This window comes from Crassostrea angulata, chromosome 6 (genome assembly GCF_025612915.1).
Source record: "Crassostrea angulata isolate pt1a10 chromosome 6, ASM2561291v2, whole genome shotgun sequence".
Classification (NCBI taxonomy): domain Eukaryota; kingdom Metazoa; phylum Mollusca; class Bivalvia; order Ostreida; family Ostreidae; genus Magallana; species Magallana angulata.
In genome coordinates this window covers 31,562,846-31,583,900 of record NC_069116.1, presented here as the reverse complement: position 1 = coordinate 31,583,900, position 21,055 = coordinate 31,562,846, and the positions used below count along the sequence as shown (strand labels likewise).

Below are 21,055 nucleotides of genomic sequence, written 5' to 3'. Positions count from 1 at the left end.
TATTAACTGGCCCCTGAAGCCAGGGGTATACATTGTAATTCCTAATTCCCCCGACTCTTGCCCGCCCACCTACCCCACTTAAATATGTCCCTATGATCAATCCAGTTCTTTTTAAAGCAGTTCAAGATTACTGTTGCTAGTGATGTGGGAATCGGGGCAGTTTTGTTTCAAAAATGTAGTGATGAGGAAGATAGCTTCGTTCTTATTTTTCAAAGAAACTTACAAAATGTCAACAAAACTATTCCACCTTTGATAAAGAATGTCTTGATTTGTTGTAAGCTTAACACTAACAGTACTGTAAATTCCTTATATTAGGCGAGTACTTAATTCCGCGATCCCGCTGTTTTGTATCAAATCGCGAGAATATAAAATCGCGAACGCGGATCCTTTATCCATATTCCCTTATAGTTCTCAACTTTCATATTAAAATGGCGAGGTTTTAAAATCTGTGAGGGGTGCTTCTCGCGATTTTACGTGGATATAAATTCCTCGCGTTTAATTAGGAATTTACAGTAATTTGATGTTTATTTGAATGTTTATTTACATCCAACTCTTGCACATACGGATAAGAATACAATCAATATTCAACATATCAAAGGCCAAGATAATGTTATTGCAGATGATGTCAAGAGTATATGAATACACTATGTTTAACTGTGTTTTTGCATTGATATATATGTATTTAAGTTTTCATTCACATTCTGACTTTTTAAAGGGAGGAATCGTGTGGAAGTGTGTTTGTATTTTTTCATTTTATAAAACATGACGCGGAAAAAACCTGATATACGGTATATATATATATATATAGAGAGAGAGAGAGAGAGAGAGAGAGAGAGAGAGAGAGAGAGAGAGAGAATATTTAAAAAAAACCTGAAATATTCCTCTTCCGGAATGGTCAACATATTTTGGAACATTCTTCATTCTTGAATTTCGTTTGTATCCAGGATGTTTCATTCACAATTTTTGGAGTTTTCCAGATTTCTGTTAAAAAAGACTCAAGTACAGAGAAACTGGGATAAATTAGGTGTTGGATACTTTCACTTGGATATTGTGCGTACAATAACGGACACTATTGTATATGTATGTTAGGATTCTTGTTATAAACATTATGACTTTTTTAAAATTTTCATATACTACTATAAATATACCGGTATTGTTGTTGAGTTAAAACTGTGTGATTGATTATTGCTGACACTTCGGATTAATCTGGCCCATAACATGTGCGTTACTTTAGCGTTCCAACAGTGCTCTTATTGGTGCTGTTGGTGACCTTATGGCGCTGCCAGGGCGAGCCAACTTCGTTCCTACTGCATGTTTCTTTCTAACGCCATCGTTTTGCGTTCCAGACGATCCTACCGCGGTTTTTTCGGCGCTGTATAAGACACTACTGCGCACATCTCGGCGTCTTATAGAACGCAACAAAATCGCATTGAGGAAACAGCCTCAATGTGACGGGGGTTTTATATAGATTTTTGGAACAGTTCAAATGTTAATGTAGTTCTTATTCAAACTTATTTCAAAAGCACTCTCTTAAAGCTTTAAATTCAAAATATCGATTTCGGATAAATGAAGTCAGAATTCTAATAGGTATTTTAGTTAATGTAAACGCGTCCATAGCAAAATGCCTTGATGTCTTGGGGCTCATGTCAGAAATAGGCGTTATTCGAATGAGTGAAAAATACAGTTAAAAGGTTTAACAATAGTTGTAGACCATTTAGATTCTCGATAACCTTTAAGAACAATTGTTTTTTCACGACGTCAAACAATTTTGGATATTTGTGTAAATGTGGTATCAAAAAAGAAACACTGCGGGAGATAAAAAAATTTAGCCATATCTAGTCCATTTTCTCTTGTGAATAGAAGGTAGAGCTATTTTAACACTTTTGCAGTTTTACAAAGTGCAAAGCCAGGGAGGTCATGCTAGTAGTGTGTGAATTTTTTTTTTTAAAAATCTGTTTATGGTAAGAAGGATGTACTGTTTTTCAGAGAAATGTTGCTTTAAATCTCAACCAAACTCAAAGTCTGACCACAATGCATAGCTTCAGGTATGACAAGATCACTGTACACTCACAAGCAAAAATATAATTTCGTACTGACAACTACTTATCATTTCTAAATTTGATTTTCCTAATCATAATAAAAGGTTAGTGGTCATGGTTAGAATTTGTAGAATTCTATTATTCATGTTCATGACCTAAAAATGGTTCATATTTACCATTCTCCTGAATATAAACAGATTCTGAAGTATAACAAAATGCATAGAACACTACACGTTTTCTGATTGTTGTTAAAGTATCTTGTGCAATATCATTTCAAATAAAGGCTGCAGAAGAAGAAAAAAACTCTAACTAAAACAGTAGAACACGTGCAACGGATTTTGGGTTTTTCTATATTCATTTTTTACCACATTTTGTTTGGCTGGTATGCAGATTCAAATTGCATTTCTTATAAGAACACCCCAATAAATTGTAAACTTAATAGCTGACCATGACTTATGAAAACTTGATAATAGCATCTACAGCTGTGTACATATATATATTTGTTTATAACCTTTTGAGCTTCATTTGACGAGATAATTTTTTAAATATTTAAATTACATCTACTAAGAAATTACCTAAAAACCAAAAAAAAAAAAAAAGAAACAAAGAGGAAAGAAATCCAGTAAAGGCATCAAGAAATGCAGCCAAGGTGGCTCTAATGAAGATGAAGCTTCATGCAGTTGGTGATGCGAAGATCCCAGACTTTGACAGGGTGTATCACCAGGTGGTGCTACCAGGTGGTACTCCAAAGACATTACTAAACTTCTGGTTTTTTTCTAAGGTGTATTTATTAAACAGTATAAGATATTCTGGTTCTGTTGTTTATATATTTTGTTGTGGTTAGTCATGAATAGGCTGATATAGCCCACTTAAAATGTAGCATTATACCTATCTAGATGGCAAAAAGTTATACATGTATAAGGTTTGCTCGAGATCTGAAAATGTCAAATCCTTTTCAAAATATGAATATAAAAAAGTGCTTGACTATATGAAAAAAAAACCCCAAAACAATGATTTAACATTTGTCACCGATATTAATCACATGCTATTACATTGTACTGTATATGGTATTCACATGTAACCATCATTCTTCCTTCATTCTTTTGTAAACAAAATAAATTGTAGATACAAATGCATTTGTTATGTTATTATTTAGATCCAAAAGTCTTATATAACTGGTATATGTTATGTGTTTTAGAACTAGTCTGTTGGTAGAGCATTAGATGTGGTGCCAGAGAGAGAAAGCATAATCAATACTAACAACACAGGCAGCTCACAGGTCAGGTTCCATGACAGACTTATCTCTATTATACAGCTTTTTCAGCAAAATAATAAATATATCAATAAATGATACATTTCAAGAGTAAACTGATAATAGCAGTTTGATAACTATTTAAAGAGGGGCGTGGTTATTGTTACACATATGAAAATTTGGAATTGCGTCATTATTCATTGATCAATCTTTCACATAGATGTCGGAATAATTATGAACTTGTAACGTACAACAAATACAATCATTCTATGGATTGTATCGCAGAGACTACGTCTGTTTTCTATGGATTATGAATCCTTTTTACCAATTGATCAAAAAATCTATTATCTTTTACAAAATGAGGCTTTATTTAATGGCGGAACCGTGATATTGGAAAGAGTGACAGAAGATGTGAATGTTAGAGATTTTGAATTATAACAATAGATATATCCGTGTTGAAATAGAATGTTATTATTTTTTAATGACACCAATAAATATCAATTTATGTTTCAAAACAAATATTTGTGCTTATACCCAAATATTGAAATTTAGTCACTTTTTAAGTCACTTTAATCACTCGGTCGACCTTTCGCTATTGGTCTTCGTCCATTGTCGTGTCTTGTATGCCCTTTGTTGTCTGTTAACAATTTTATATTTTAACGTCTTGAAAAATACAAGGCCAATATGGTAACTTTTTCGTTTTGGAGTATCTCTTGAATAAGAGGAATCTAAGTTGTGAAATTTATTACCCAGGTAGCACATAACGTTTCCATGACGTTATATTGTAGTTGTAGAAAAGTTTTTAGAAAATATTTTCATAGAGTAATATAAAAAAAATTATAACGTTGTAAGATAGATTAGGTAGAACCAAACTTAAGTATGTTTGAAAAACGTTTTAACAACATTTTTAAAATTATTAAAATTGTAAACTGTTTATTACGTTCCTAAAACATTGCTAATAACGTTAGATTTGACTAATCAAAAACATTTTCAAAATTTCATGTTTTTAAAACGTTTCAAAACGGATTGCATTAACATTATTTGTTTTTTATTTCTTTTGATATGACATTAATATTTTACAAAGTATCTGTCTGTGGACTCTTACATAGTACATATTTTCATTAATGATTTGATACTACATAACACGTATGGAATATATTTCAGAAATGTTAATAAAACGTTTGGATAACATTGTTTTTGGGAAATTGGGAAAACTAATGGTTTTACTACTGCCAATGCAGTCAAAAAAACGTTGTCTATATTCAAACTGTTTTATTTCATTATTTGCGGTAAGATTCTATATTGTGTCTATTTTGTATTTTTGTTGATTGTCAGGGGCAGCACTCAGGTAGCCCTGCATTTGAATCACCTGATATACCAAATAGAATTTTAAAAATAAATATAATCGGAGCTAGGTCCATGCACAGGGGCTTGCGTAGAAAAAAAACTGGGTACCTCGGAGGAAAAATTTCTCCAAAGTACCCAATTTTTTAACGATGTTTTTTCTCTACACAAGCCCCTGTGGTCCACGATTGCAGGTCTACTAATGAGTCGTTAGTTAAGCTTCCGTCCTAATTATTATATAATTATTATATCACACCTGTAAATGACTTCTATTTCATCGTAAGATTTTACATTATATTAACTATTTTCCGACGATAATGCACATTATGGCATGCCACAAAACTGGATCTTTAGAGGGCCAAAGGGGGGGGGGGCTAAAACTTATATTCACATAGAAAGATTAGTGACTTTCTTTTATTATGTTAGAATCATAGGCCCTTCCCAGCTAATTTGTAAATGACGAACGATATTTATCTCTATATGACTACCCTCTATCATATAAAATCAATCAAAATTGATTGTATAGAATAGAGGGTAGTCATATATATAAATATGTATCGGTCGTCATTTACAAAATAAGCTGGGAAGCGCATATGGTTAGAACCACAAATAAGTATCAGAGCCCTCATTAGAAAAGTTATATTTGAATGGATGTTCTAAATTCAAGCAATGTGTAAAGCAACACACATGTACAACATATGACCAGTAATTTAATGAGAATACAAATGTGCCTACATAGTTCAATTCAAATATGACATTCACTGGCGTCGGAAGCAAATTGAAAGTGGGGGGGCTAGACTAATCCTTAGAAATATTGAGAAAAAAGTAATTCCCAAAATCATGGAAATCCTAATCCGTGGGGGGGGGGGGGGGGGGGGGGGGGGGGTTAGTATGCTTCTGAATCCAACTTCTCAATCTTTCAAGGTAAATTTAGGAAAAATAATCTTTCCTGCGAGAAAAAGTGGGGGGGCTGAACCCTCTATCATGCTTTGTTTCTAATGGTTAGGTATAACTTTGCAAAAAAAGTGGGGGGGCTAAGCCCCCCCTAGCCCCCCCGGTTCCGACGCCTATGACATTTCAATGCACTCTATATATTTCATTTCTGGTTTTCAAATGTCAGTTACTCTGGATGCATGGGTAGTACAAAAATACCGAACCCGATCGGAAAATTTTTTCAAGTCGGTTTTTGATAAGATGTGCCGTACTGTCTCTTAAGCATCAAATGCTTATTTTGGGATAACGTCGGTCCTTTAACACACCTGGCCGTGCATATTCTCTTTTGAGAAGTGGACAGGCATAGCCTACATCCACTTCTCTTCGCAAGCCCTCATATTTTGATTCTGGAAAACGTGTAAATGTCAGAACCAAATACGGTTTAAACTTCGACCCATGTTTCGACTCCAGTTTCCCTGAATTTTCGTAACAGACCCATTATTTCTACATTTTAAACATAAATGCATCCATATATTACAAACAAAACACCACTAACCCGCTGTCAAATCATTTTCTCAACTTCTACATTCCGGTTTTAAATTATGAGATCATTCGCTATAGGTGGTTTAAAAAGTAGAAAATTTAGAGTCGGAAAAAACGGAAAATAGTGCTCCGATTGTAGACTTTAGATTAAAGGTATTTTTCTTAAAATTCACAGAGCTATATAGAACGGTTTTACATTTAAGACAAATTAACAAAATGCATACAATAAAATAAGTAACTTTGTCACATAAACACTCTTTATTTTAATCTTTCTTGTATGCTATATTAATCAATGTTCGTTTTATTGTTAAAAACAGATGTAGACAAATTTTGTCACCATAAGAGATGGTTAAAAAGGGAAGACATACCACTTTGTAATTATTTGGCTCAGTATTTGTTTATACATTGTAAGATTAAATTGATTCAGTTACGTTTTCGACATTATTGTCTTAAATAGGTTTCCAATTTTATCCGAAACATAAACATTTCATCTGCGCTGACCTAGATAAACAATGTGATACACACAATTTAAACCCGGGATGTAGAAGTTGCGAAAATGATTTGACAGCGGGTTAGTGGTGATTTTTTTGTGATATATGTATGCAATAATGTTTAAAATGTAGAAATAGTAGGTCTGTTACGAAAATTCAGGGAAACTGGAGTCGAAACATGAGTCGAAACGTAAACCGTCTTTGGTTCTGACATTTACACGTTTTCCAGAATCAAAATATGAGGGCTTGCGAAGAGAAGTGGATGTAGGCTATGCCTGTCCACTTCTCAAAAGAGAATAGGCCGTGCAGACAAATTGAAAACAGACGGATTTTTATTTGATATCAAGAAAACGGGATGACCTGTTAAAGTAAGGCATTGCATTTTTTTAATTAAGTTAAACTGAAGGATTACTGAAAATAGATAACTATTACAATTTGAGGTGACACTTAAATGTCCTTCCATTAAGGGATATTAAAAACAAATCAGTACTGGTTTCAAGAAACAGTATGTCACTCAAGATCAAGTTAAGTTTATTCACTAACACAATACTAGAGATGGTATATGAGGTTTAGAACATTATACAATGTGACAAATGACGTCAGAGGAAAACGTGGAAAACGTGGCACAGAACAATAAAGGAAATGCATGTATAGTGATATGTATACATAATTAGATAACTATATACAATATCTTAAAGATGGCAGACCAAGTCATTGGTAATGAAGTAAAGTTTTCCCCCGTTTTTTACTTTATAAAAAAGACTAATTTCTTGAAATTATAAAATGTTTGATCTTGTACAGTATTTACTATGCAGATATTGTGTTTTAATACTTAATAGTGATGTACATACTTAAATGTAGCGAAATGCATATGCAGTCTCAAAATAAGGTCTTTTTACACGGTGGCAATATTTTCGAGACTAGACATTTCTTTCACAAACAACCGGTCTCGTGAATGAGCATGGAATATCAACCCACACTCCCATATATCCAGTAGATGAGGGGATACATTTTTCAGAGACGCCGCCTTTCTCATCATCCGGTTCACCAGTATACCAGTTACCAATTTCGATTGTTATACCCCTGTAAAACAGTTACTATATAACTCTATACGAAAAAAAGTCAAGCATTTTGACTGTTGTACTGGAACTGTTAAATTGGAACTGTTAAAATCGACTGTTAAAAAAGACTGTTGACCGGTGACGTCACATTCCGCGAAAACGTGTTATTGATTAGAAGGGGTATAACAAAACAGTTGTTGACTGTGTCTCGTGCAACAGTTGATCTGTCGGACCGGCTCGCAAACTGTTGCCCGCGGCCTACGGCCTTGGGCAACAGTTTGCGAGCCAGTCCGACAGATCAACTGTTGCCCTCGACCCCAGTCAACAACTGTATACTATCAATCCATTTAAACGTCCCGGAATTATCCGTGTCGTACCCTTTCAGCCTGTATTCGTAAACCACTCCACAACTGGTTAATGCTACATGTGTTTAAAAAAAAATTGAAATAGACTTCTTTATATTGAACAATAATCATGTTTAATTACACACCATTGTATTATATACATGTTTTGTTGAATCATATTCCAGTTCGTTTGACTGGTTGTCTTTACTGTGTATCATATTTTTACGTTGTAACTTAAGTCTATGAAACCCTAAAATTCCTAAAAACCTATCAATTCTAAAAGCCAGTCATTTTCAGCTTGAGACTGCACTTCAATGACGTAAGCTGGTGGAGACAGGCTGGTACAAAATGTCTGTGAAAAAAATTATTGATTATAATTATGATAGATCAATACTGATTGCAAGGTCTTTGCCTTTTTTGTTAAAGAGACAGTATTATAGCTGAAAAATATGTGACTGTGTTTTACTATTTACTGTTTACTGTTAAAATGACAATTATCTACATAGCTCGGTATCTGTCAATTTAAACACAATTTGTGGGGATTTTTTTGGTGTAATTCTCACTTTAATTTTTTTTTTGCCTTATTTCTTTTTCAAATAAAAAAAGTATATGTCAGCAAATTAAATACATCTTTGCAAAATCCAAACAGAGTATATTTTTCATGTGTTTTTTTTTTTTCATTTTAAAGCATCCCTATGTCAGGTCAGGTAAATAACTACATTCATGGGATATAATTTTTGAGTCGAAAGTTGTTCTTTATCAACAAAAACAGCAAATTAAATCAACCGTTATTAATCAATTCTGTACATGTTCATTCACATATGTTACATTAAAGTTTAAAAATTAAGAGAATTTAAAACTATCTATAACAGTTGTTTAATTTTACGGAATTGTTTCTCTTTTCCATTAGCAACCAGTAGAAAGCCGAGTGGCATCCTACCAAGCTATTCCCCAACTTAATTTTATTCACACGAAACATACTTAATCCTTCCAACATAGAATCAATATGGACATTTACACTTAGGTGTTCTTAAATACATACATTTTTCTCAATTTTAATCCATAAACCACACTCCTTTCCCCTTTTAATCTAAACTTAATTAACATATCCCTATGACTAAACAAAACCAATCTAGTTCAAATCATGTCTACATCGTCGATATCGCAATATTGACCAACATCGAGACAATATTGTATCTACATCGTCTTTCATATATCTTGTTTACATCGTTGACATATATTGTCGACATCGCATTGTCGTCCAACATCGAAACGATATTGAGTCTACATCGTATTCCTTCTTTCTTGTTTACGTACATCGTCGACAACGCATTGTTGATCGATATCGAGTCGACATCGTTTCTACATCGAACTCCTTTCTTTTTTACATCGTACATGTAAACATCGTCTACATAGCAATGTTGATCGATAATGAGTCGCCATTATGTCTACATCGTAACTCTTCTTTCTTATTTACATCTTCGACATTACAATCTTAATCAACATTGAGTCGACATCGTTTCTACATCGTCCGTCTTCTTATTTGTTTACATCGTCGACATTACAATGTTGTCCAACATCGAGTCGACATCGTGCCTAATTAAGGTCTTCCGTTTCCAACGGAAGACCTTTTTGTTTCCGTTCTCTTTTTTTACCTATTCTTTTTTTCTTACAAATTTTGTGTACGCGATTTCTAAAAAAAACCACAGTTAGACTCATTACCATGTATCTGTTTTCATTTGGTAACTAAACGAGGTATTTGTGCGGATAACTGACATACAGCTACGGTAAACAATGTACCATCTTACATACGGAAACTGTATATTTGTTCTTTTCTAGTGAAACACGTTATGGATAAAGGAATTGTTTTATGCAATGCAGTTGCATGAGCCATTATACTGCACAACATTTAGAATCTAGCTGGGTTCCGAGCTGTGTATGTAAACAATTTTGTACGCGATCCCTCGCCCGCGGCCGAGGAAATACATCGCGGCTGATCTAACTAGCGGTCAAATGTTATCTAATACACAAGATTTGCGTCTTTCTGTAATGCATACATTGGTTTATTTATTTAGCTGCAACACAAACAAAATTCCGATTTGAGCGATATATTAAAGAGTAAATAACAAAAAAGATTAAACATTAACCTACGAAGTTATGTTGTTGTAAGGCGGTATGGGTCATCTGTCGATATTAATGTGGATTAAAGTACAGTATGATTAGAATACTTTCAGCGGTTTACAATTTTCTGATTTTACAATATTTAACTAAATATAGATTTAAAAAAAAAGAAAATGGAGAGGTATAATATGTAAAAGCCCAAGCGGGATTCGAACTCATGACTTACAGATTAGTAGTCAACCTTCTAGCCCACTGCGCTACGCTGTATTACTACATTGTTAGGAAAGAAACTTCTTATATAATAATTACATTTCATTTTATTGTTTATTGGATAATTTTTATTTTAAAGCTATACACGCTATAATTTGCGTCAATTTTGAATAAAGGGGAAAATGTATGTGTTTGATTACTAATAAAAGTTTCCTTTATGCTGTTAATTATAATGCTCAATTCGATCACGTAACAAATATATCAACTATTAAACAATAAAAAATATTTATTTTCCTGCCAGGAAAGTAATGCCTCCTCGTGAATATCAATCTATCACGTGATATCGACAGCTAAATTTAGTCTATCATACCAAAACTGGTGAAGGGTCAACATCTTCATAATTGTGATAGTTTGACAAAGGAAAGGATATTTTCAGTAAAGCATAAATTTGTCCAATATACGAGTACAAACAAAAGAAAAAAATACAAGCCTTCGAGTAGATATGAATACTTCCTTTAAAAAAATGACGTAGACCTGTGTTTTCCCCTATGTGCTATTTATAGATCCTATAAGTGTTAATGCAGAAGTAAGGGTATCGTGAATGACAAACGTATTTTACCCATTATACATGTATGTATTTCAAATTAACAACTGTTAAGCATATTAAAAATCAAGTTGGATATTTAATTAGGCAAACAATAACGACCACCTAGTTCTCCGCGGACATGCGCAATGAGGTCGGTTTGCTCTTCCTTCATCAATATTCATGAAAAAGGTATATTTTCCTGGCAGGAAAATAAACAATTAAAAATCTTTATCTTTGTAACGAGATGGAATTCACCATTGTAATTTACAGATTAAGGATAACTTTTATAAGTAGACAAACACATGCGTTTTCACTATCATTCAAAATTGACGTAAATTATAGCGTGTATAGCTTTAAAGTTATACGCCTAGACATTAAAAATTTTCCTCATATTTTATGTAATTCGGGATTTAAAGGGGCTAGACCTCCAAATGCCCGGTCTAATGTATCATATCTCTAAATGGAGAAATATTCTGAAAAGCATTATTGAAGACAAAACGCTCATAATTATGTTCTCAACATGATTCTTCCTTTCAATCTTCAATACACATCCCCAATAAGTACACGAAGGGCTAGTCCCTTAAACGTTCTTCTCCATATATCTAAAGAACTGCTCAAGAAAAGAAGTTCTAAACAATTGTAAAACAAAATAAATTTCAAAAGAGTAATCAACTCACTCCAAAGAAAGGAGTTTGTCCTTTAAATTAAGGGCCCAGAGGGTTCTAAACTTTTTTCACATATAGAGTTGGTCCTTTTTATGTAAATCCCAATTTTATCCAAATTTGATTTTTATCGTTTTCCGATTATGCTTAACCTTCAACTTTGACAATTGACGGCCTTAAATTCATGATGTAATTCTCAATAAATATTGAGCCAACGGCCTCAGTGTTGTAACAATTTTTAAAGGGTTTAGAATAATTCTGCTTGTTTTTAAATTTCAATTGACAGATTAGTTATGGCATTTAGAAAATAATTCTTACTTGCAAGTTAAAATGTGAAACGAAATGAAACTTTGAGGTACTGTTCCTTACACCCTTATCCAACTGTCAGTCAACAATAAATTTAAAAGAATGCTCTCCTACAAAAAATATCAAGTCCAGACGGCTGTCCTTGCCCTGATCACCGTCCGTAATGTATAAATTCTGATTTTACATTCATATGTTCGGGGGTTATTTTTTTTCAATCAGAAATCTCTGTCTGGTTTGTTCAACCAGACAGAGATTTCTGATTGTAATAAATAAAATTTTGACAATTGAAATAATTTTTCTCGGGCATCGCTAAATATTTTGATTGACATTTTCTAATGCATTAAAGCGTTCTGTGTGTCAATTGCAATGTGTCATGCAATCGAAAACAGGGAGATTGTGCATATTATAGAATTCATTACATCGTAATGAAGTTCGCTTTTGGCATACAAAATAAGCAACTCATGCCGAGACTTACACGCGGCGTATCTATATTGCACGCAGTCGCTTCCTTTTCAGCTCTTTATTTGCATTAATAATATTTTATAAACAAAACCCTTAACGAGACCAATGCCTATTTATTCACACACACGTTTCGTGTAAACACAGCAGGTGTTAGATGTCAGTGATGAAATACTGACAACGCATGTTGCGCATCTTTTTTCTCAATGACCACTCTGCAACTCAGGAAATGCACTTACTATTTAATTTATTCTTTAAAAAATATCATATTAGACATCGTATATATCGTAGACATGTAAGTATATTAATGTGTATGTTAATTGCTGAAGACCTTTTTTTGTCTTTAATTTTTTGCTCTTTCCCCCTTTTATTATTTTTTTCGGCAAGATTTGTGTAGGCGAATTCTCAAAACCGGCTTAATGGACTTCAAAACCTTAAGTGATTGCGATTTTTAAGGTATAAACTATTTATCTAGTAAAGAAAAATTTCAAAAGCTTTTAACTACAAATGAATATTTTCCTATATCTATATACATGTATAGAGCTCTTTTTCTCAAGGAGATTAATAAAGTATAAAAATATCTGCAGTCATACAGCTTTCAACAGTATCAGTGACATTACGATATTAGCATTTGGAAATAGGTAAATGTATTAAAAGGGATATATTACAAATATAAACCATCTATATTCTATACAACATTAAAAAGAACAAGATATCTGTGAGCCAATGCTCACTAGTGATACCCCCGCTCTGATGTGAATAAGCAAAATAAGCAAAGTCGACATTTAACAGAAAGCTGGTATCCAATTGATACAGAAATATATCCCACAATATGGCATACCTAAACAAATAGTGTGTTAAAATTTCAAGCATCTGCGATAAATAGCTGCTGAAAAATCTTTGAGGAAAATTTGTTTGAAAATTTTGGCTAAAATAAACAAAGTACTCATTTAACAGGAAGTTGACGTCCGATTGATACAAAAATATATCCCACAATATGGCATACCTAAACAAATATTGTGTAAAAAGTTCAAGCATCTGCGATAAACAGCTGCTGAGAATTCTTTGACAAAAATTTGTTTGAAAATATTTGCTAAAAATAAACAAAGTACTCATTTAACAGGAAGTTGACGTCTGATTGGTACAAAAATATATCCCACGATATGGCATGCCTATACAAATATTGTGTAAAAATTTCAAGCATCTGCGATAAATAGTTGCTGAGAAATCTTTGACGAAAATTTGTTTGAAAATTTTGGTTAAAAAATAAGCAAAGTCGTCATATAACAGGAAGTTGACGTCAGATTGTATATATCCCACGATATGGCATGCCTTAACAAACACTGTGTAAAAATTTCATGCATCTGCGATAAATAGTTGCTGAGATAAATGCGACAGAAATTTTTGTTTCGGACGGACAGACGTACAGACAGACACACAAGGGTAAAACAGTATACCCCCTCTCATTCGGAGCGGGGGTATAATAATTCATTTATATATATATATATATATATATATATATATATATATATATATATATATATATATATATATATATATATATATATATATATATATATATCACTTTCTTTACGAATGCCAGTAAGGTCAAAATGAGTTACTGAATTGTAATGATAAAAATAAATATTGCTTCCGAAAAAAGTTAGACATACAATAGTAACATCATTGAAGTATGTTCACCGCTATATCTAATTTTGTTTTGAATTTTGGTTAGGCTATGTGTGTAGATTTATAAAATAATTTAGAAAAAACTTTAAGACTTTTTATCGCAGGACCTAACGTCCATAAGTGAAAGGATTACTGCAATTTGATAACTATTACAGCTTGAGGTTATTGAAAACTTATCAGTACTGGTTTCAAGAAACAGTATGTCACCCAAGATCCAGTTTAGTTTATTTACTAACACCTTTCTAAATGTGGTACATGTATTTGAGGTTCAGAACATTATACAATATGACCAATAACGTCAGAGGAAATCGTGGAAGAAGTGGCACAGAACAATAAAGGAATTACAAATATAGTGATATGTATACATAATTTGATAAATATATACATATATGGCATGCAAAGATTTTAGAGATGGAAGAATGAGTCATATATTTTGATAATCAAATTAAGTTTTTCCCCAGTGTTTTCACATTAACATATTAGAAGACTAATTTCTTGAAATTACAAAATCTTTAGTCTTGTGCAGTCTTTACGATGCAGATATTGTTTTCTAATTTTTTAAAGTGATGTACATTCTAAAAGGTATTGAAATTCATACGCAAACTCAAAATAAAGTCTTTTCACACGGTGGCATTAGATTCGAGACTAGACATTTCTTTCACAAACAACCGGCCTCATCTCCGTGCATGGAATATCAACCCAAACTCCCATATATCCAGTAGATGAGGCAATACATTTTTCAGAGCCGAGGCCTTTACTATCATTCGGTTCACCAGTATGCCAGTTAGTGTACGTTGTGTGATTTTGACCATTAATCCACGTAAACGTCCCGGAATTATCTGTATCGTATCCGTTCAGCCAGTATTCGTGAGCCACTCCACAATTGGTTGATGCTGCATGTGTTTAAACAAAAATTAAGAAAATTCTTTCATTAGAACTTTATACACACCGTTGTATTATATACGTGATTTAATGAATCACATTCCAGTTCGTTTGACTGGTTGTCTTTATTGTGTATCATATTTCTTCAGTGTTAACTAAAGTCTATGAAATTTTATAATGCCTAAAAACCTACTCAATTCTGAAAGCCAGTCATTGTCAGCTTGAGACTGCACTTCAATGACGTAAGCTGGTGAAGACAGGCTGGCACAAAATGTCTGTGAAAAGAATATTGGTGATAATAATTCACATAAATGATTTATATTGAGTTTATGGTATCTATGGTTAGGTTTATAACAATAACGTGCTTCACTTGATAAATAAACATGTAGGTTCAGAGTATTTGTGGTCAAAGACTGATTACCCTTTCTTCGCCTTTTTTTTTTTGTTAAAGAGACAAAATAGCTGCATGAAGACTGTGTGTTTTACTTCAGGTTTACCAATTGTACCGTTAGGAAATAAGAAATAATGTCGACAATGACAGTTGAAATATTGGCAGTATTCTAATGACGGACTTCAATTTCGGAAGCCCATGATGGCTGCTTATAGATGTGTATCGTGAAACAAAAAATCCATACTGTTAAAATGACAATCATCTACATAGCTTGGTACCTATCAATTTATAATTAAGACTTTATGTTGTGGTAAAAGATATAACAGTATCACAAAGTCCTAAAATGTTATCTCACCCGAGAATCATTGAATGTTCTGTAATTAGAATCCAACAAATACCAATGACCAAAACGATAGTGCCAAATTGAACAATCTGAAAAAAAAAATAACATTGATTATTTAATTATTTGTATTTCTTTAAATAAGCTTAAAAATCACAATAAACTAGATACCTCCGATACGCGTACCTCCTGCCAAATGATGTCATAAATGAACGTCTCTTGTTCCTTCACCATTAAAATAGACACCTCTGCAATCCCACAATTTAGCGGCGGGTACAAATTTTAACAAGGAAAACCAATGAATCGTGGATCTTATATTATTCCTAATCATTATCCAACAAGATATTACTGGGGCATTAGGTTGCTTACCAAATGTTGTCTGTGTAGTTTCAGTGCTGACTACTGTGGTCTCAACATCGACTGTTGTGGTGGTTGGCATCGTTCCATCTGTATGATGTAGTCAATTTAAAAACGTATTGTTAATTGCATTACAACATTCATTATAACAAATGTGCCAATGTATCATGATTATAGGAATAGGAAGGGAAACATGTCAAAAGGTAGTTGATCCCTAACCAAGAGAAGTATTACTGATCGAACACCCTTATATATACATGTATTCTAATCACTAATTTAAACCAATGAAATCCAAACAAAGCAGACTGACTTTAATTTACCAACCAGAAACTAGATATTTTATATATTAAGGCAAGAATGACATCATGGATACCATTTCATGTATCTCAAAACATGTGTAGTACTATAAATTATGAAAAGTCCTAAAAAAAAAACCTGGTGAAACTACTGCGGAATCATTAGTTTTCGTGGTGGCTCAATTTTCGTGGATTTCGTGGGTACCTCTCATCTACTAATTAATATCCTCCACTAATTAATAATTCGGTGTTATAAAGTCACATATCCTTTCGTAAGTATAAGAGAGTACACGAAATTACGTCCCAACGAACCTGTAAAATTTAATAAATCCACGAAAACTGGCCTCCACGAATTTTAGTGATTCCACAGTATCAGGCATAGATATAAGAAAACTGTTTTTAAAAATTTATTAAAAACTATTATAAGTGTTCCCTACGGGTTATGGTAAGGTATCGATTAAGTAGCAATCAACGCAGGGAAAAGATACATCAATCCGCTTTTAGCAATAATATTTTCTTTCATACCCGCATAAATCACCCAAAAAAGGACATTTTATTGTTTAAATACATGTATTTTTTGGGGAAACATTTGCCTTGAATAGTTGCGATCTGCAACGAGAGTCTGTTATTTGCAACAAGCGTTAATTTTTCGTTACTTTAGTTAGATAATGATAAATTATAATTTTACACACTGGTGCAAAAAATATGTTTTATTTTCTTGTCACTTTATGTCTCATTGATTTAAAATGATTTTGAAAAGATTACGGTTAATAGATTAAGAATTATTCAATGCTTCTTTTTTGACGTAACTATGAAATATTTTTCCAACATTGTTCTTTTAAGATTTGATGATAGCAATTCAAATTAAAAATGTTCATCTTGCATTTTGCAAAAGATATATTGCAAAGCTCTAAAGAATTTTTTGTTTGAAAAGCCAATTTTTTCCCATTAAAAATATATTATTCTAATCACCTTTAATCACTTGTTTTCCTTCTTAAACTCTTTCCAATGTCATTCTAACTAATAAATTTCAGCCTTTTTGTCATTTTATTTGGAATGATATTTGCTCAAATAAATATTATAGAATTGTAAAACAAATTGATAAAGAAACCAAAAGCATATGAAACCTTATTAACTCAAGAGAGAGAGAGAGAGAGAGAGAGAGAGAGAGAGAGAGAGAGAGAGAGAGAGAGAAATAGAAATACAAAGAAAATCTTTAAAAAATATACCTACCAATTTTTCTCTCATAATACAGCCATCCATGGTAAGTTTGTGGTCCTGTATCTGACACTGCATCCATGTGAACAGACAGAAGTTGACAGGAGTGAGTGTTCATGTTGTACATGGTGGATTTACACTCGTCATTTCTTGTGCAATAAGATGCACAGTGTATTGAACTTCGGAAAATAAGTGTTGATAAAACATTAGTTGACAGAGTTGCCCGGTTGTCGTAAGTGGGGTTTCTGGACATGAAGTCGGAGATGGTGACCCCACGTACAGCAAAGATCACCACAAAAACAAGAAATATGGTTTGTTCCATACTGAGGTTCAAAAACTAGTTTGACGTACTGGGTGTAATTCGTTATATAGGCATGTTTCTATTAAAATGTGATGTCATTGGTCAAGATGAGCATCTACATCACATAGGGTTATCTACTTCCTTGTACCTAAGCAAACAAAGTTTGCAAGAAAACAAACATATTAATTCGTAGGTCTAAAATTGAATATCGACATAAATTCACTTTTAACACGGACAATGTGTATGAGACGGATTTTATTCCAAAAATAAGACTCTATTCTGCCTCACATTATGTTAGTAATTAAATGGAAATCCACTTTGATCCATTGTGTGTGATTCTGTGGACATCTAATGTTTCCCATTTCAAAAATCTATAATCTCTATACCTCAATGACCTGTATATATATATATATATATATATATATATATATATATATATATATATATATATATATATATATATATATATATATATATATATATATACACAATTAAAATAAATATTTTTTTTCTGAAAAAGGTTAGAGATACAATAATTCCATCATCGAAGTATTTTTACCTCTATATCTAACAGAAATTGATTGTAATTCATACATGCATGCTTATACATAAATCTTCGGAATCCAAAGCACGACCTATATGTCGGTATAAAAAAACGCATCTTCTTAATTTTCAAAAACTATTAAAGATGCATTGTTTAACTGAATATGTCAAATTTTATTCCTGTAGCTGTGATAAATGATTTTTACATTGTTAATTAATGTCTTCTAAATATACTAGCGGAAAAAAGAAACTGTGCATTATTTAATATATGAAAAAAAACATTTAAAAATTACAATGAACAATTTTTATTTTTTGTAATACTGTTAACACATGTATTCCTAACATCTCATAACACATTAATGTCAACGTGGAATAACGTCAATTTCAGCACACTCAAAAGTCACAATTATTTAAAATTGAATTAACAAAATTAATAACGCGTGTGACCACCATTTGCGTTCACGCATGTTTGACAGCGACGCCTCATTGATGCCACTAAAGTGTTCAGAAATGCTTGAAGGATGTTGTTCAAGATGTTGGTTAAAGCCTGGCCTAAATCAGCCAATGTCACTGGCTGATTTGGTAAACGACGTAAACGTCTTTCCATTTCATCCCAGACGTGCTCGATCGGCGACAAATCGGGGGAAACAGCTGGCCAAGGCAAGACATCGACATTCTGTTGAACAAACAAGTCCCTGACTACACGTGCAACGTGTGGTTTTGCGTTGTCTTGTTGCAGAGTGATGTGATTTTGATGTCTCTGTATGAAGGGAATCATATGACGCTGAATAATTTCATCTGGATAGCGTACGCCGGTGAGATTTCCATTGACAATTTGTAGAGGGGTCCTTCCACGTGCTGATATTCCATCCCACACCATAACGCTACCTCCACCAAATTGTCGACGTTGCACAACACAAGCATCCTGGTAACGCTCCCCAACGTGACGTTTGTGAAATTCATAGTCCCCAGGTCAGAGGCTCAGGTCCTAGATCGGGTCCAATACGGTCATACAGTGAAAATGTATTCCTTCGTAGAAAAATCGTCTTCTCAACTCCAATACATATATATTTGAGAAAAACTAAATGGGTGTTTATAATGTCCATTTAGGCCCCTACCAAAGTGAAAATGTATTGAATCTTCCAAGGTAGGGAAGATAACTGAATGTATATTTATGATGTTCGTAAAGCCCTCTACCAAAATTGTGAAACTCATGGCCCCTGAATCAGGGCTTTAGGTCCTTGGGTATGATCAATATGGCCACATAGTGAAAATAAATATATATATATATATATATATATATATATAGATATATATATATATATATATATATATATATATATATATATATATATATATATATATATATATATATACACCTTATATTCTTAGTTGTGGGAGATAAATCAAATGCAAATGCATTGTAGTTGTAATTTTGTCCATAATATCCTCTTCTCAAATTGTGAAAATCACTTCCAATGGGGCACGGATTCAAGCTTTGTTACTTTCACTGGAACATTTTATGTACAATACATAACGGACACTCGACTGTATGTATGTTTGGATTCATGCAGTACGTTTCCACTTTTTGTTTTATATATCATAAATTTATTGTAAATAAATTGTTGTTAATTTTAAACTGTGTGATTGATTATTGCTGGCCCTTCGGGTTACTCTGACCCATAACATGTGTGTTACGTTGGCGCTCCAACGAAGCTCTAATTGGCGCTGTTGGAGACCTTACGGCGCTGCCAGGGTGACCCATTTTCGTTCCTACTGCATGTTTCTTTCTAACGCCATCGTTTTGCGTTCTAGACGATCCTACCGCGACAGGTGAAGATGCCTTTGGTTTTTGCGGCTCTGTAGGAGACACTACTGTCAGCCATGCTATGACCGTGAATTGCTAGTATTACATATGGGTCACTATGATACTTATGTATACCTAGATACTGCGCAATGAATTGTTGTAATGATAACTAACAGAATGAACTCTGTGACTCTTGTAGCACTGCGTAGTATTCCTAAATGTTGATTATGAAACCAGGTGCATAATACGGGCATCATAGTATCCAAATTGAGAGTATATAAATAAATATTTACATCTTCTAAATATTATTTCCTCTATTTCTTACGGAAACATATAGTTAATTAATAGCTCTATAGAAACAGCCAGACTGAAATCTACACGCCCCGTTTATCGATTGGTCGAAATCTACAACGGGTTTTAACTGACAAGAAGATACTGACAGGAATAAAATGGACATGCCCTGTTTATCGATTGGACGAAGCCACTAGCAACCTAAGAAAAATCACGGACTGCACAAAATAATCATAATGATGTCAGTAAAGTGCTTTCTTTGATGATTAATGCGGGCTATAAAGGTAGCGATCATTGCAGAAAAAAATTACATAACCCGCTAACGCTGGTTATGTATTTTTTCTGCAATGTCGCTACCTTCATATCCCGAATGAATCCCCAAAGAAAGCACTTTATTATTTAAGTGTCATTTTTGGCAATTCTGTGTCTGCATCAATAGCTCTGGTATTCCATATTGAGTCATGTATTACATATTCTATATAACCTTTGTAACCTTTTACACCATAAACTCATGTATACTTTTATATATGACATTTCAATATTGCACGCAAGCAATACGTCATAATAAGGCAGGGTACTCAAAGCCTTC

General features: G+C 33.1%; 1 protein-coding gene across 1 annotated transcript; it reads right to left on the bottom strand.

Annotated features, from left to right (window-relative positions):
- Nucleotides 1-14,251: 14,251 nt before the first annotated feature.
- On the bottom strand, nucleotides 14,252-17,882 carry LOC128190453 (uncharacterized). Its single transcript, XM_052862510.1, has 5 exons — nucleotides 17,540-17,882; nucleotides 16,023-16,100; nucleotides 15,669-15,745; nucleotides 15,116-15,197; nucleotides 14,252-14,933 (listed from the first exon to the last, which is right to left on the bottom strand). Exons 1-5 carry the CDS (start codon nucleotides 17,844-17,846, stop codon nucleotides 14,686-14,688), a joined length of 792 nt encoding a protein of 263 aa, XP_052718470.1. The 5' UTR covers nucleotides 17,847-17,882; the 3' UTR covers nucleotides 14,252-14,685.
- Between the last annotated feature and the right edge of the window lie 3,173 nt (nucleotides 17,883-21,055).